Source organism: Balaenoptera borealis (assembly GCF_965194805.1).
Source record: "Balaenoptera borealis genome assembly, chromosome: 17".
In the NCBI taxonomy this organism is placed as follows: Eukaryota; Metazoa; Chordata; class Mammalia; order Artiodactyla; family Balaenopteridae; genus Balaenoptera; species Balaenoptera borealis.
Genome location: NC_138876.1, coordinates 19,988,051 through 20,006,290, shown reverse-complemented (window position 1 = coordinate 20,006,290; position 18,240 = coordinate 19,988,051). Strand labels below are relative to the sequence as shown.

The 18,240-nt window shown below is 42.5% G+C and overlaps 1 protein-coding gene and 1 long non-coding RNA gene across 6 annotated transcripts in view; one reads left to right on the top strand and one right to left on the bottom strand.

Annotated features, from left to right (window-relative positions):
- The window catches only part of SAMD12 (sterile alpha motif domain containing 12), a 488,950-nt gene that overhangs the window by 432,535 nt on the left and 38,175 nt on the right, over positions 1–18,240 (bottom strand). For all 5 annotated transcript variants that reach the window (XM_082364474.1, XM_082364475.1, XM_082364472.1 and 2 more), the window contains exon 2: positions 15,851–16,029. In XM_082364474.1, the coding sequence (XP_082220600.1) occupies positions 15,851–16,029 (179 nt within the window). The remainder of the gene's footprint in view (positions 1–15,850; positions 16,030–18,240) is intronic.
- LOC309615221 lies at positions 59–5,346 on the top strand. Its single transcript, XR_014236644.1, has 2 exons — positions 59–646; positions 989–5,346. It is a non-coding gene; the product is annotated as an uncharacterized lncRNA (long non-coding RNA).

The window sequence follows — 18,240 nt, the reverse complement described above, 5'->3', positions numbered from 1 at the left end:
CTCAACAAAATGGCAGAGTTGGCTAGCAACTGCCATGACTCAGAGAAGTGCACTAATATGCACTGCTGTAAATAACTTCACTGTGCTAAACCCCAGATGTTGCTGATAAATATTAGCCAAGTAAGCCCAAGAGGGAAAAGAGTCATTCATGGAGAAGCATTTGTGTCTTAAAGTCGATGTGTAAGTGGTAAGAGACACAACCCATATTGCATTCTGGAAGGAAAAAGAGGTCAGCATCTCCAAAACTAAATAATTGCTTAAGCGGATGAAACCACATACACACACACAGAGGCACACACACAAATAACAATGGAGAAAACAACCTTCGTCTCTAAATTAAAGCCAATAATGTAGACCGGTTACAAGTACTGAGCACTTAGTGATACATTCTAGAAAAAAACATGAGCTAAAGGAAATCACAGCATCAAAATGAGATGGGATCAGAAGCTAACTGCTGTCAATTACAGACAAACACAAAACGGGGCACTATAATGTCCTGACATTGGTAACAATTGCTGGGACCCCAGGGAAAAAGCTTTAAAATCTTCAAATAGCAGTTTAATGTTAGTTCAGTAGTTCAGAATGAAAAGGGCACTGATAATCTCCATCTGTTGAGAAGAAAAGTCATGATTGATACTGAGTATTAGTTAAGCACACCCATCTTTTTTTTTTTTTTTTAAAGAAATCTCCATTTTAATTTTTATTTATTAATTTATTTATTTATGGCTGTGTTGGGTCTTCATTTCTGTGCGAGGGCTTTCTCTAGTTGCGGCAAGTTGGGGGGGGGTCACTCTTCATCGCAGTGCGCGGGCCTCTCACTATCGCGGCCCCTCTTGTTGCGGAGCACAGGCTCCAGATGTGCAGGCTCAGTAGTTGTGGCTCACAGGTCCAGCCGCTCCGTGGCATGTGGGATCCTCCCAGACCAGGGCCCGAACCCGCGTCCCCTGCATTGGCAGGCGGACTCTCAACCACTGCGCCACCAGGGAAGCCCAAGCACACCCATCTTTGTCAGGGGTTGCACTTGGCTTGAAGTTCAACAAGATGCCTGCCTGTGAGGAGCTTAGGTTTTGGGCAAACATTACTGCATGGTTCCCAGATGCCACCTGGATTAAACTGATTAGGCTAAGCTTATGCTGCAGTAACAAACATTCCTCACACCTTCGGACATAATGAAAGTTTATTTCTTGCTTATACAAAGTCAGTGCCAAGTCAGCTCCTGGGCAATTGTCCTCTACGCTGTGACTTGGTGATCAAAGTTCCTTTGACTCTGTGCTCTGCCATCTGAGCATGTGGCCATCATACTCCCCAAAAGGGAAGAGGGAGTTGGAAGTTTGCACCAGGGTTTTTGCTGCCCCAGCCCGTTAGGGCAGCGTGTTTCTCTCACAGGCCACCATCTAGAACTAGGCATTCTGGGAGATTGGGAAGTGCAGTCTTCCAGGAGCCCAGGAGGAGAGAAGTGGATGGTAGTGAACACAAGGGACAACTATGATGACAGCACTAATAAACAGCAGAGACACCCTCATATCCCTACAGAAAGTTAATAAGGCTTCAAAGCTTAAAAACTATCAGCTACTCATCCCAACAACCCTACTCCTCCCTTTTCCCAAATGGCCATGCAATGCACTGGCTTCTTTTCACCAAATGTGTAAAACAGTTAACAGTAGGCAAATATGATTGTCAGTTGCAGGGCGGGGTGGGGGTGGGGGTAAAAAACATGAGGCTGAAAAGAAAAAAGTTAAGATGAGCTATTTCTACCCAAGTGCTTTCATGCTATGTCATTACCCTCCAAACTGAACAGCCTAGTACTTAGGCTCAAAGTTCAATAACATGGCAAGGATAACAATCAAAGTAGTAGCAGCAGCAGCAGAGGCAGGGAAACCAGAGATACAACCTCCTAGAGGTAAGGACCAATGAAAAAATCCTTTGGTTTCTACATATTTGGTAAACCCCCCCCCCCCACCAACACACACACACACAGGTACACACCACAGTGTGACAGATGTGACCGCTGATCTATAGCTGTAGCCGAGACCTCCCTTGGAAACCTGGATTTGAAAGTTTAATGGCTTACCTGACACCTTCTCTGGGATGTAACTGAAAAGTCATAAAATATGGTCAAAATGAAACTTCTGATTTCACCTCAAATCTTCCCCTTTTAACATCCTCCCCTCCTTGCCATTTTTCTCCATCTTACTAAATAACACCAATGTCCAGGTATCTGCTCAAACCAGGGACTTTGGAGTCATCCTCGATTCCCCCCTTTGCCTCCTGGGTTACACCTAATCACATCTTACCACTTCTGTCTTCAAAATAAACTTCAAGTTTGCCCACTTCTCTCCACTTCTACTGGTATCACCCTGGCCCAAGACACCATCTCTCACCTCCATCAACTGCAGTATCCACTTCCTAGTCTCCCTGTTTCTCCTCCTGCTCTCTTCTAACAAACCCTCTGAGAAGCAGCTAGGATCTTCTCTTTGTAAGCCCCTCCCCTATCTGAAACCTTCCATGGATTTCTCTATTGAACTAAGTATAAAATTCAGGCAGATACACAGGATCTCTCCAATATCATCTTGAGCCATGTGTACACCTGCCACATTGGTCTCTATCCATTCCTCAGCAGGAGACATTCTTCTCTACTTCAGGGTCCTTGCACAAGCTGTCCCATCTTTTGGCAAGGCTGCTCCTTTCTAACATGTAGATTTCATTTCAGAAAGCAACCTTCCTCCCTTTTTTCCTTCCCTCCCCAATCCTCTACTCCAACTTTATTTTCTACCTCAGTTTCTCAGACTGTGGTTGGTTTCCTTCCAAATATATATTAGAACTTGTATCATAGCACATATTTGAGACCCAGTTTCTACTTCTGTCTTATTCAATATAGGTATCACCAGAATAAGAGCTCTAATAGATACTTTGAATGTTGAATGATATGTGCATTTTAAGGAGATAAAAGCCATTCTCACTAAATAAGAGAGGGTTAACTATACTTTTTATACTATGTCAGCATCCTGTACCCTGAAGGTCACAAACTAAACTCCCTATAGAAGCCTAGCAGGAAACATCATGAGTGAAGAGGGCCAGGCATAGACCGAACCAAAGTGGAGAGACTGCTCGTCTAAAAGGGGCAGCTGCTGACAACTCCAGCTGGTACCAATTTAGGCTTATCATTTCCAGATTTTTAAAAAATTTTCAAGTGAAGTGGGAAATCTGAAGCATTTAAATGAAGAACTTCAGGGGTTTTCCACTGCTGAAGAATTCATTTAAAACTTAAGTTCGTGTGGGCAAACAAACGTGTTGGTAGACCCAATATGGCTGCAGGCAGCCAATTTGAAACCTCTGCTGGAAAAAAAAAAAAAAGCATTTTCTCTAATCCATCTTGCCAAAATATTTTCTGACAATAATGATGATATTAAGAACAATGATAGTAGCAAACTTAACAGCATGCTTACTATATGCCAGGAGTCGTTTTGAGCACTTTATATATAAATTCCAATGATACTACCAACCACCCAATGAGGTAGATACTATGATTACCCCTACAGATGAAGACACTGAGACAGAGGAAGGACAAGAAATTAGCCCCAGGTTATACAGCTAGCATGTAGCAGGGTAGAATAGGGACTGCACACTAAGTCCCAGAGTCTATGTTCTTTACTGTTATGTAAGGAGCAATCAAAATCGTGAAAGTGCATATCCTCTATAAAAACGTTCTGCCTGATAACAAATCCAAGCTTTGATGCCTTTCTCTCTCCTGTTTGTTTGTTACAGTTCTGGCTACCTCCAAGAAGTTACTACTATCCAGGCATGTATAGCGTTAACCCTTTTTTGTCTATTTAGTACAACAGGAGAAAAGGCTGGTATCAGATTTCTCCCCAAAACCAGATTACACAATGGGCAAGTCAGACATGAGAGCATTTAGGAGCTAAGCTGCTTAATTACATAAAGAACAGGGAGGCAATGGAGTTCAGCTTTGGTTGTGGCATTTGGCCAAAATTCTATTAGGATTTGGCTTCAGCCTTGGTTTTTGGCAGGCCAAGTAGCCAAATGCCATTTCAGCTCTATTTTTGGCAACCTTGACCTTGTGCACAATTAATGATCATTTGATCACGTAGGTTACTTACACATCTGATCATCATAGCACTGCTAGTAACACAGATAGGGATGTTTCTTCAGGCTTACTAGTGCTATGTGAAAATTCCCTTTCCAATAAAAGTAGGCGTTTTACATGTAACTTGAAAATCTCCTGGTTTGTTTTTATATTAAAAGTTTATCAGCCAGGTGAACATTAAATGCACATTGATTACAAGAATTCATTTAAACAACAAATAATTGTGCCCCTATGAAGTGTCAAGTATGGTTAGTAGTCTTAGGGATAGATCAAAAAACAAATCAGGTCCCTGCCCTCACATAGTTTACACTCAGATGGATGACATAAAATAATAATACACGTAATAGATAAGGAGATGATACACTGTTTTAGAAAGTGATGGGTAGGTTGAGTGGGAATAACAAAAGAGCCGGGGATCAGAGGCACCGGAAAAGAGGTCATTATTTAATTATTGATACAACAGCCCAGTAAACCTCCCTGAGGTTATGTGTGAGCAAAGATTTGAAGAAGATGAAGGAGTGAGCCTTGTGCATCCTGAGAAAAAGACATCGCAGGCAGAGGGAACAGGCAGTGCAAGGGCTCTGAGGTGGGAAGATATCTGGTTTAATCCAGGAGCAGCCTGAACATGGAAGAGTATAGCAGCAGATGACACGAGTGACTTGCCAGAGAACAGCTCATGCTGGGCCTGGGAGGGCACCAAAGGACTTTGGCTTTTAATTTGAGGAAAATGGTGAGTGATGAGAGGAGTCTGAGCAAAGGAACAACATGATCTGACGGGCACATTCACAAGATCATTCTGGCTGAACTGAAAACCATGTTTTTACAATGAATATTGTGAAAACATCTTTGAAGAAAGAAAACCACAGGGATGGCAACAAAATTCAGCTTGATCTTGAGAATTTTTAAAAAGCATCTTCTTTAAATACAGCCCAGGGATTTCGCTGGTGGCGCAGTGGTTAAGAATCCGCCTGCCAATGCAGGGGACGCAGGTTCGAGCCCTGGTCTGGGAAGATCCCACATGCCGCGGAGCAACTAAGCCCATGCACCACAACTACTGAGCTTGTGTGCCACAACTACTGAAGCCTGTGCACCTAGAGCCCGAGCTCCGCAGCAAGAGAAGCCACCGCAATGAGAAGCCTGCTTACTGCAACAAAGAGTAGCCCCCGCTCGCCACAACTAGAGAAAGCCCGTGCACAGCAATGAAGACCCAATGCAGTCAAAAATAAATAAACTTATAAAAATACAGCCCAAAGCTTTAGTTTATGGGATTGTTTCAATGAAATTGCCTCATGAGCTTCAACTAAGATGGCAAGTCCAAGAGTTGAAGTCTTTATTTCGGTCAGTTATCATCGGAGAGGATGAAGGCTTAATGACTTGGGAATATCACCATTAGCACGACCCTGTAGTGGCAGAGCTGGACCAGAATGTATGTTGCTCCTTCACTGACCTCAGTTGAAAGGGTATATTTTCAGTATCATAAATGTGCAATATAAAAACCACAGGAGCCGACGGCTCTGAGGAATTATTACACTGCACTACATGCCAATTTTTAAAAAAAATCTGCTTGGTATAACTTTAAGTTGTAATAAATAGGTATTCTTCCTAATATTTCAGGTTTATCCTTGTATGATAGACATTCCTTCTATGATGATAATATTCCACTTCAGCCAAATAGTGACTGAACACTCAGCCATTTGGCCAAAATGCATATTTGGTATATATTCTGGACCAAATGTTTGTGGCCCCTCCCAAATTCGTATGTTGAAGCCCTAACCCTCAATGTGGTGGTATGTGGAGATAGGGCCTTTGGGAGATGCTTAGATTTAGATAAGGTCATGAGGGGGCGGCCCCATGATAGGAGGAGTGTTCTTTTAAGAAGGGGAAGAGAGACTAGAGCTCACTTTCTCTCCACCATGTGAGGACACAGGCAGAAGGTTTCCATCAGCAAGTCAGGAACCAAATTGGCTGGTACCTTGATCTTGGACTCCCCAGCCTCCAGAACTGTGAGAAACACATGTCTATTATAGAAGCTACCTAATCTATGGAATTTTGTTACAGCAGCTCAAGCAGACTATTAGTAGAGATGTATGGTCACATGTGAAAGCAACATTTGAAAACTATTTCTAATTCATAAATCCCTGGCAATAATGTTTTAGGTGTTGCTTGGTACCTGGTGGTCTGATTTTCAATTTAAGTCAGGAGTTCCTGGTCATTTAAGGAGAAGCTGCTGCTCTCTATTACCTTCAAGTTTTGACTTCAAGGAAATGGGGTAGAAATCAGGGGAGTCAGCTGATGCATACACTGAGGATGGTGAAGAGCTAAGGGTGGGGGTGAAGGAACCTCGCCATCTGAAATCTTGGCCAACCCTGGAGATAGCAGAGAGATCACTGGTCCTCATCTGCAGGTTGGAGACTCTTGGCCTAAGTGAAGTTTGGAATGCCTACCACAGACTACAAACAGGTATTTGCCTAGTCTAAGGGACAACCTAGACTTTGAGGATGAAGGGTATTGGAGTAGCTATGGAAGTATCCCTTGCTCATCCTGTGGACAATGTTCCACTTGCACCCACCTTCCAGAAAAGCATTCCCTGCCATTAATTGTTATGGGATCCAGCAAGATGTATCCTCCTGCTTGCTTGTAGAGAGGTTAAAGATAATGAAATAACTATGAGGCAAAAGAAAGGAAGACCCAGAGGCAAGGGACTTCTGGGTCACATCAACTAATTTCATTTATCAAATCAAAAGTGTATTCTTTATGATGGGCTGCACCCTGTAGCAGGCACTCACTGATGCTGTAGCAGTGAACAAGATAGTCAAGATCACTGCTCTCAAGAAGTCTACATTTTACTGGAGACACAAAATAAATAGGATGATTTCAGACAGGAAGAAGCTCTATGGAGGACGAACAGTGATGTCAGACAGTGTGACTGGAGTGGTCAGGTTTCTCTGCAGAGGGACATCTGACTGAGACCTACGTGACAAGGAACCAGTGATGCAATGATCAATGGGGCAAATACAGGCAGACTGGATGGCAAGTATGAATGTGCTCAAGAGAGCATGACCTTGGTATATTCGAGAAACAGAAAGACAGGTATGTCTGGAGCTCAGACAACCAGAGGAAAGCCTGATGTGAGGTGGGATTAGGGAGGTCAAGCACGGCCCAAGTATCTTGGGTTCCTACCGTGGGAATGAGTCTGGATTTTCACTTTAAGTGCTAGGAAAAACCATTAAGGACGCTAAGCTGGTGAGTGGTATCCTTTGATTCAAGACCACCGTGTGGGGAACGGATCACAGGAGGGCAGGAGTGAAGTGGAAGCCAGTTAAGAGATGATGAGGTCGACCCGGGTGATGGCAGTGGAGGTGGAACACGTGTGGACTTCAGAATACGCAGTGGGGGTAGAATGACTGAACACAACGTGCTGATGAATAATCGATCTCTAAACAACAGAACTGGCTGTGCAATTCGCATTTTTTTTTTTTTTACATAATGGAATACTCTCTTTTTCTCAAGGTAAGAGTGATGCCAGGGCAGTTTAAAATGCTGTATTACTTATTACCGTGTTTTTTTCCCTTCACAACTATTAACTTTTGGCAGTTTATATCCAAATAGAACATAAGCAGTAGCCATTTGTATATTTATAGAGAAGAAAGAAGAGAAAGCAAGGTGTTTTTAAAAAATTATTTCAAGTACCCTGTCCACCTCTCACCCTCCCCCAACATTGCTCCAGAATGCTGGGTGTGCAGTGTCTAAAGCTGAGCGGCCCAGCTCCTCCCATCGGCTGCGGCACAGCCGAGCCAATGTGGAGCAGTGAAGATGTGCATCTAAACCACAGGTCCCCCTGTAAGCGTCTCAGTGAAATGCATCCACTTCCTCAAAGTCACGTGGGGACTGCAACATCCACCACGCAGAGCCATTTACTATCTGGCCCTTGACAGCAAAAGTTTGCACACCCCTGTTCTAAACGGTCACCTGAGTCCAAGTCTTCATAGTTCAACAGCAACTATGACATAGGATACCAGGGAAAGCAAAGATACACTTAAAAATCTTAATGATATGGATTTTATAAAACGTTTTAGCATCTGGTGTGTATGTAGAGAGAAAGAGGGTGACACTATATGCTCAGAGATGGTGTGTGCCTGTTGAACGACAGTGCCCCTCACCAGGAGCTAGCATCAGCCTTCTAGCTGTGTGAGCAAAGGCCCAACCCTGCTTTCTTCCACCACCTTCTGCCGTTCATCTTACTCGGCCTCAAGCTTCTCTCTCAAGTTGTACTTTATCTGCTTCTTGAGTTCTTCACTCAGCTGAGTTGACCAGGGCTTTTAGATACCTCTTGGCTTTTCCAGCATCACCCATCAAGGACTGGGAGTCTTTTCAACACAACTACAGAAGAAGCTCACTGCTGTCCTGTGTGCCACCTATGTCTGTCTCTTTCTTAGGTACAAATTATACCCTTGCCTTTACATAGATGCATACAATTCTGAAATCTCTCTATCAGTTCTGACTGTTATGATTCTAACTGCTGCCATGGTTGAAAGGTTTACATATTGATCTCCAGCATTTCAGGCTGGAAGAGAAAAGCATTTGGGCAGAGTGCTACCAGACAAGCCACGCTTAGAGCTCAAATGCCTTCTTCCAGAGGCCTATCTTCTCTGGGTCAAAACTGTCGATGGAATTGTAACTGGGCTCTGATCCACCCACTGATAGGGGTTCCACCTCCCCTGATGCAACTTTCCATTTTGCATCTTCAAACGGCACGTACTACAGTCCTGGTACACAAGAAAAGGAATATTAACCAAATGGCTGCAGGCACTTATTGTTTTGTATAAGATTTGTCAGCACAACAGAGTGGAAAGCAGTGGCCATGGATCAGAATTACTATGTTTTAGGCTAGGCTATGCCACTACTAGCTTCAAGATTTTGGAGAAGCCATATATTCTCATCCTCACCTATGAAATAAATCAGGTAGTCAGATGTTCCCTAAGGTTCCTTCTTGGTTGATTGTACCATGAAACGGTGGCTCAAATACATGCTGTACTGTTACACTTTTCAGAGCTCAACACTTTGGTAATAAATGCTTACCTTTTCAAATATTGGTTAACTGTAGTTTCTTTCTTTCCAAGTGCCCAGTGCATATATGGGGTGGGTTGAGGGGAGCTGAACTCACATAGCATGAAGTCATTCTGGCTTGTCTCTTGTTCTGACCCCTGACAATTCTTAACTAAGGATGTGCTCATTATGTTTCCCATGCATTATGTCCTTTCCTATCATTGGTGACATTATATTGGGTTGGCAGCTTCTTTTGGAGACACTCTTGATCCCCAAGCCAAGAAATACAGAGAGCCAAGAATTAGATCATTCTATCCCCAAATTACTACAGACCTTCTCAGAGACAGCTGAGCCATGTAATTTGATCAAGGTTAAGTACAATCCACCCTTCATCTTTAACCCAAGTCAAAATTCTTTGAACTTTCCATTTCAATCCCAGATTACTGCTTCCTGCCCACTCTTACAAACGTCCACCAGCGGCCCTCCAGTCAACTCTCATTTATCCACCTGTGACTTACCCAAAGCACCAGGCTTTCTCCTCCTCCTGCCTCCAACACAAAATTCCAGGCCAGCTCCTTTAACTCAATGCCAAAGAAACACAAACTAAATCTAATATTAGCCTAATGAGAAAAGGCTATCTGCTGCCAAAGATTCACAGAATGCATCCCAAAGCCAAATGCAGGCAATTATTCACTGTTTTGGATGCTGGCGCTGCTTCTCCTTTATGTAATACAGCAATAAAGATCTGCTGTGTTTCTATCCAAGAAAGGAAGAATACAGGCAGCGTTTTAACCTCTTCTTTCACCTAGTTGGCCAGATTCTCAGTATATCAGATTATATTTTCTTTTCAAATAAATAAATCATTTGTACATTTAATGTTAAAGGAGTGAAAAAAATCATGGTTTCAGGGTCATTGTACTTAGATGTGAATTTCATCTTCCTCCAATTTTTAGCCAGAAACTAAGTTTTGGCAAGCCATTCAAATTCTTTGTTTTCTCAGCTGCAAAACAGAGATTTTATAAATAAAAAGGGGGCAGTGACACATATAAGAGGGACACACAAAAAGCCACCAAGACTCTTGATCATTACTCTGATTCACCACTTTACAGGCTCTGGTGAATTAACATTGCTGGCAAGAAAAAATAAAGATTAACCTTATGAAACCCTTATTTCATAGGCATGAAAACACAGGGTAAGTTTTCTCATAAGCACCTAGAAAAGCAAGTCTAGAAGTGAAGAGTTTCTAGTTTCCCAATGCTGTATTTAGGCCACTTGTGAGGACACATTCCAGAATTCCAAGGTGAACAGCCAGGATACTGTTTGCTGATGGGCTGGTCTTATTCCATAGCCTGAGTTGCCATGGAAACTCAAATTCCAACCATCAGAGCATTTAGGGATATCACTTTCAAAACAGACTCCCCTTTCCACATTTTTCTCATGATTGAAGCACATGTCCCCCCAGGCCCAAGGACAAGGGTCAGATCACACAATTCCATCTTTTCATCTTACTCACTCCTATACCCAGAAAACTTCAATGGCTTCCACAAACCAGAGCAGCCTGTCCAACAGAACTTTCTGTGATGTTCTATGTCTGTGCTTTCCAAGACAGTAATCCTTAGACACATGCAGAACACCTGAAATTTTGCTGGTGTGACCAAGGAAACAATTTTTCATTTTATTCATTTTTAATGGATTTAATAGCCACACATGGCTAGTGGCTACCATATTGGATGGTGCAGATAGAAAACAAATCTACGCTCCTAGCATTCAAATCCCATACGACTGGGCCCCAACCTACTGTTCCAACCTCATCTTCCGCAACACAAACCTGGACTCAAGGAGACTGTTGCCGAGAGCACCTGAAGATGTCTGTGGTCACACCATTGCTAAGGACGCCTTCCATTCTCACTACTGCATATCTGAATGTTACCTGTATTTCACAGCATAGGTGCATTTCTTCCTCTCCTGGAGTACCTACCCTCTGGCAGCCCCATGCCTACTGCTCTGGAAGGAAGGGTTCATTAACCTCAGGCCTGTCCGGGAAGGACCCCAGGGGCTCACAGCGCTGCTTCCTTGAAAACTGCTATGTGGACCACACCTGGTCTACAGGACCTGTGAGATAGCCTTGGGCCCACATGACTAGAATGGTAAAAAGAATGGTGGGAAAAAGAGGCTGTGCCTTCTCTGAGTCAAGGAAACTCATCCTCACCTTGGCTCTCATCTGTGTCAGTTGTAGGTACCCCTGTGTGGGTGAAGGAACAGAAGCAGCTGTGTACCTTCATACCTTCTGGCCCTCCCGATGAGAGGAAATGCTATACGTACTATCTCTTGCCTGGTATCCACCTGTAAAGCTAAGTCAACATGTTTTTGCATTTTGAACTTATAACTGCAGCTGTGGTATGGCATGCATACTCTCTGAATTCCTAAGTCCTCACCAGCATTTAGCACTCCCAATGGTAAATCGCTTTTGCAAATCCACAATTCAATTGGATCTGTTTCTTTCTTTTTTTTTTTTTCCAACTAGACTCTATGCTACCTAATAATAGGCTTAAAAGTGAGCTCGGGGGTCCAGCTTCCTGGCGGTCCAGTGGTAAAGACTCTGTACTTCCACTGCAGGGGGGGCACGGGTTCGATCCCTGGTTGGGGAACTAAGATCCCTCATGCCATGCGGTGCAGCCAAAAAAAAAAAAAGCAAACAAAAAAAACAAAGTGAGCTTGGTTCTCTATTGATTTCTCTTTTGTCTATAAGAGCTGACGGCAACTCATAGCACCGATAACCTCTTTCTGGAATCAGGGCCCTAGTCTTTAGAGTAACTGGGGCCAAGGGTGCCAAATCACATTTAAGATAAAGAAACAAAAAGGATGATTTTTCCAAAGATATGTAGCGATAGAGATATTTTTTAACTATGAAAGCAATGTAAATTTCAGGGTCAAGACGGTAGATTAAACTTGTGCTATACAATCCCCTCTCTGGCTCTAAAAACTTAAAGATATTAGAAAATATATTTTTAAATTTATATAAGGCCAAAGAGACATCTCTAGGTGCCAGGAGCCCACAGCAATGAGGAGGATTGAAGCAGAGTATGCCTGCTGGAGATCTGGAAGAGGGATTGGTTTCAAAGCCCAACTTGGCCAGACCAAAAGTGGCAGAACCCACAGGCATGATAGCGTGCTAGAACCAGGTTCCTGAGTGAAGCCTGCAGATGGGAGAGCACATCTGGGGGGACTTGATTTGTATAGTCAGTCAGCAAAGAGAACATCAAATTGAAACATAATTAAACACCTGGTCAAAGCTGTTACATCCCAGAAAGTTCAGGAAGGGACAAACACAAAAGCACCTCATCAGTGCTTGCTTCAGCAGCACAAAGACTACAAAAGCACCTCAACAAATGGCCTCCACAACCCAAGGCATGCATAGTCCCCGAGATAACTCCCCCTTGGCAAATAACCAGCAAGAATTAGGAGCCACGGGAGGAAAGACAGCACCCTCAAAGGCAGAATACAGACTCAACAAACAGGAAAAGTCATGGATGAGCTGCTTAAGTTAATGGGGCAATCTGAAAAGGGCTTTAAAATAAATATGCTTGGAAGGGTACATATCTTTAAAAAAAAACAAAAAAACTCAAGTGCAGAAAAAGAAAGTTTTCCCCATAATCTCAGCTCCAGATGTAAACTGCTGCTCAAACTGTGGAATGAACTCTTTCAGACTCAGTGATGCCTTTTAACAGAGAAAAGATATTTTTACGAAAATGGGAACGTTTTACACAGTGTGCAGTTAACTTGCCCTTCTCCCTCCTCTCCCCACTCTAAAATAGCAGCATACTCATTTTCCCACATAAACACTGCTATAGACTGAATGTCTGTGTCTCCCTAAAATTCACATGCTGAAACCTAACCCCCAATGTGATAGTGTTAGAAGGAGGGGACTTTGGGAGGTCCCTTTAGGTGATGAGGGTGGAGCCCTCATGAATGGGATTAGTGCCCTTGTAAAAGAGACTCCAGAGAGATTCCTGGTCCCTTTCCACCATGTGAGGACACAGTGTGATGATGACTGTCTATGAACCAGGAAGCAAGCTCTCATCAGATACTCAATCTGGTGGCACCTTGATCCTGAGCTTCCCAGCCTTCATAACTGTGAGAAATAAATTTCTATTGTTTATAAGTCACCTAGTTTAAGGTATTGTTATAGCAGCCTGAATAGACTAGGATAAATACACATAGGTCTCCCTCACCCTTATAAAGGGAGAACTCTATTCCATTCCACGAACACACAGTTTCTTGAGCCAATGTCCTATGAAAGGACATTGTTTTCATATTATAAACATTGCTAGAGTGACCATTCTCCTACAGCCATCTTTGCACATCTGGATGATTATTTCCTTAGGACAAGTTCCGAGAGAGGGAATTCTGGCTCAAAACTTATACACATTTAAAATGTTGATAACTCTATCAGACTGTCCTCCAGAAAATCTGTACCAACTTACACTACTGAGTGGCTTTAAGTGCATGCATTTCTAGCCAGAGGTTTTTTACGGTAAGTTTAATGTAGGTCAAGTTACCAGAGATTCAATTATTTACCCAAGGAAAAAGGATGACTCACAGCTGCAATAACCCTCTAAGTGCAACAGGAGGGCACATTTCAATGTGTCTGTACATGCACAGAATATGTTCACATTGTCTGTGGCTCAGAATCTCCAGGGTATGTGACACTGCAGGTCTGCAGTAATCAAGCTCTTTTTATTTTGTCCCCCCAGCAGCAACCACCATTGTCATCAAGTCCTGCATGAAAAAATAAATACTTTGTAACAAGAGCTCCTCGTCTGTTCACTCCTAAACATGTCAATGTGAAGACATTCAGAATCCCCTCTCAACCCTGTTTGGCGGTTTCATTGTAGGTGATCTGGACAAACTCAGATAAGTGTGGTTTCCAGCTGTAGGTTATTCCTGAGGAAAGGTTCATTATGGACAACTACATTCTCAGTGAAGTAGGTTTTCAGCAAAGCAAACGTAAGGTGATCTAGAGGCAAAGGCAGGTGCTACTGACATGAAAATTCAGGGTTTACTACAATTGCACACATTCCAAATAATTCAGAAGTTATCAAATCCTATCAGGTTTGAATCAAACTTCTTATATCACCAATCTGTTGTGCAAATAAAAGAGAATCTGGACATGTTGAAAGGTGAATTAAATCAGGCAAATGTCAATAACTTGTTTTCTTTTTCTCCACTCTAATTTTTAATATTTTAAGCATCTCTTTGAAAAGATCCTACTCAGACAAATCATTTATCTTCCTAGTTAAAGAAGACCCTTAAGACATTTTTTTCTCACTCTTTCAAGATGTCACCACTGGCTGATTGGATTTAGATGTCATAATAGGGCTCACTTATTCTCAACTCCTCTTACAGACCAAACCTCAATAATCAACCAGTTTCCTATAAGGTGCAATTTCTCTCAGCTACAATATCTAGTGCAAAATATCTGCAATATCTTCCTTGCTAACCATTCCCCACTCCCTACAACACAGACACACAGACACTCATTATGGCATCAGTTTTTAATTATCCACACTAAAGAAGGGAAGCAGCCATGGTAATTATTCAAAACTACAGATAAAGAAGAAAAATTCACATCTGATTTTGGAAGGCATTTTTTTGGGGGGAGTGGTGGTTATTGTATGACAGCCAAGTGACCTTTCTACTTAAGGTTTTTCTTGGATGATTGCAACGTTTGCTTTCCAAGGCATGCACATATTCATCCACTCAACCAACATTTGAAAGGAAATTCCTTTGAAGGAAATGCACAAGGGAGAAATCAAATAACCACACGAAGATTAGTCCTCTCAATTTCCAAGGGGCAAACTAATATACACCTCCAACAAGAGCATCTTTACTGACTGCAGACAAAAACCCATACAGTGCCAGTTCCATTGCAGAAAACCTTTGAAAGACGCTGCTCTTACTAAAGAATCATCCATCCTCCCAGTTTACCAAGGTGTGTTTTATACCAACATCTAGGCTAAAAGACTAAAAGAACAAAGTATCCTGCAACAAAATAAAACAATTATACCTTTCATTAATTAGGGTCTTGTTTACTATTGTCTACCTCATAGAATTGTTACAGGGAGACAATAAGCCAGTATATCAAGAGTCCTTCAAACAGTACCTGGCATATATGTATATATTTAACAAAATATTACTTGTTATTGTGATTGTCAGCAAAAAGCCCCCTCATACTCATGCAGCCAACTGGGCCTTTTACAAAACACTTCCACATACATAATATTCTTTCATCTGTTCAACCTAATGGAGGATGGAGTTTTTCTGATACCCATTCTATAGGTGAAAAATCTGAGGCTTGAAAAGTCACAGGGCTTGTCCCATGTCATAAAATGATAAATCTGAGCCTGGCAAACAAATCTTTCAGCTTTAATTCCAAGGCACTCTTCCCTGTGGCTCATTCTATACCATCCTCAGAGCCTCATGCGATGAAACTGACCACAAATGTGTTTCAATTTCACTCTAAAGGGGAGGCGGTCAATATTTTCATTTCTCATTACCTGCAATCAAGGAGCAGTGTTTCTTTAACTGAAGATACAACGCTAATTAACGAAAGCACCATCGGTTCTCATCTGGGGCTGGACCACAAAATAGCAAAGCTGCAGCTTCAGAATCTCCTTAACTTACTGGATTATTACCTACCTTAGCCGTCTCGGCTTCTGCCTGCAGTCGCTTGGGGGTTCCTTTTTGGTCAAGCACCTTCTGGAAATTTTTGTTTTTAATAGAGTGAGAATCAACACCTTCACCTTCAATTTGCAGTTTAATACCTTCAGCACGGGCAGGGTGATCAATACCCCGTGGGTTCAAACCGCAGTGGAGAGCTAGGAAAGAGGAAAAAATCTAAACTCAGAAAACAGATCCTATAAAGGAGGTGTCCGCGAAAGACAATATTTCATCTGGCCTATGTGGGAAGATACAAGGCATCTCCAAGTTGAGAGGTGGGGGTCATAATTATGGGAAATGATTTGGTGAAGAGGGAGCACGGTATGGTGGGAAATCCTGAGCTTTGAAGTCAGAAAGACTAGAGTACAAATCCAGGAACCATCAGTTCCAAGTTGTTTGACCTTGAGCAAACAACTAATCCCCACATTACAGATGACAATACCATATCAGGCAACTTGGGTACTGCCTTCCACCCATGCAATCATTTCAACCCCTGCAGTTTAGTGTGTATCTCTGCTTCCATCTGGAAAACTGCTCATTCCCTCCCCCCATTTCTGAATCTTCTCTATTCTTCAAGCATCCACTCAAGTCCACCCTCTTGCAGTCATTCAACAAATATTTACTGAGCACTTACTGTGTGCCGTTCCTGGACCAGGTCCTGCAAGCACGGATTTATATATGACAGATGTTAGCTTCAAAGAACTCACAATCCAATAGAAGAGGCAGACAAGAAACAAAGAACTAGTGGTTTTAAAACAGTTACTACTCCTCCATGAAAGAAGGAAAGGTCAGAGTGGAGAGCTGAAGGGAGCCAAGCCTAATAGCTTCCTATTTTCACCTTATCTCTCCACATCCTTTAACGCAGATACCCTCACAAATAAAATCTAAAGCTCATACTGAGTATATTTATTCATTCCACATAGGAGTTCCTCCTGTGTACCCATGACTATCAAAGAAATAGCAGGGAATGTTATAGGAAACATACATTCCCCCTGGATGACATCCATGAACCAATGGGTGTGTGTGAGTGAATGTGCACACATGTATGTACATATAGCTGGTATGTGTGTTTTGAGGTCTCTGGTGGAGAATTCTCTCATCTCCCTGTGACCCTCAAGCCTTCAAATGTAGCTAAACTTCCATCCTTATCCCCTTCCCTTTGGTCTCAGAGGATTTAAGGCCAGAACCTCCAATCCCCTCCCATCTCCCTCGAGACTCCACTTCATCAGTAATTTCCTTTTACCCAGGATCTTCAGTCTCCCCCTTTCTCAGCATTCTTCCCCTTTAGAGGACGCCTGGGATTATAAAATTCTTCCCTTTACTTAGCACCCCAGGGCTTTCTTTTCTCTTGATCAGGCTTGTGAAAGAATATTTTACACCTGAGAGATGAGGGAAGCCTTCCCAGAAGTAGTCAGGTGTTCTTTTCCCACTCTCCACTCCTCCCTTAACAGGTCCCATCCATTCCCAGCACTTCTGATGCAATCAACCTGACCATGACTCTCAAATTTTAAATCCAGCCCAGAGAGACCTCTCTCATGAGCCTCAGATGTAAGACTGTGACTCAACATCCCAATGTCAGTGTATCACAGATCTCACACTTAACATGTTCACACCGAAGCTTGGTTTTTCTACCAAAAAATATTCACCTTCTCCTGTCTTCAGTTACTCACACAGAAACTGAAGAGTCCTCCTTGACACACTCTCTCCATAAGTCACCACATCCCTTGTATCTATCACCAGAGCCAGTAAGCACTACACTCAAAATGCTGCTCCCATCCACCTACTTCACTCCACACCTCCACTGCCATCACCCTGGTCCAAGCTACTCACCTCTCTCCCCCAGAATGTGACCAGCCCAACTGCTCTTCCTCGCTGGACCCCCGCAATCCCATTTAAAAATGTATAGGTTAGTTCAAGAGACTTCTGCTACAAAACAGAAACAGACTCACAGACTTAGAGAATGAACTTATGGTTACCTGGAAGGGAGGGATAGTTAGGGAGTTTGGGATTGAAATATATACACTGCTTTATTTAAAATAAATAGCCAACAAGGACCTACTGTACAAAAAATGGATGGGGGACAAGATAATGATATAGATGAGATGAGATTGGCCGTGTTGATAATTCTTGAAGCTAATTGGTGGATTCATGGGGATTTATTATACTACTTCTTCCACTTTTGTCTATGTTGAAATTTTCCTTAATAAAAAAGTAAAAAAAAAAACAACTTTCTAATGGCTTCATTTTACACCCAGATTATTCAAAAATCTTTAACATGGCCAACAAGGCCGTGCATAATCTGTCCCCTCTGGACTTTGTATATAACGTTTCTTTGCCTGAACTGTTCTTCCCCATTCTTCACCTAACCT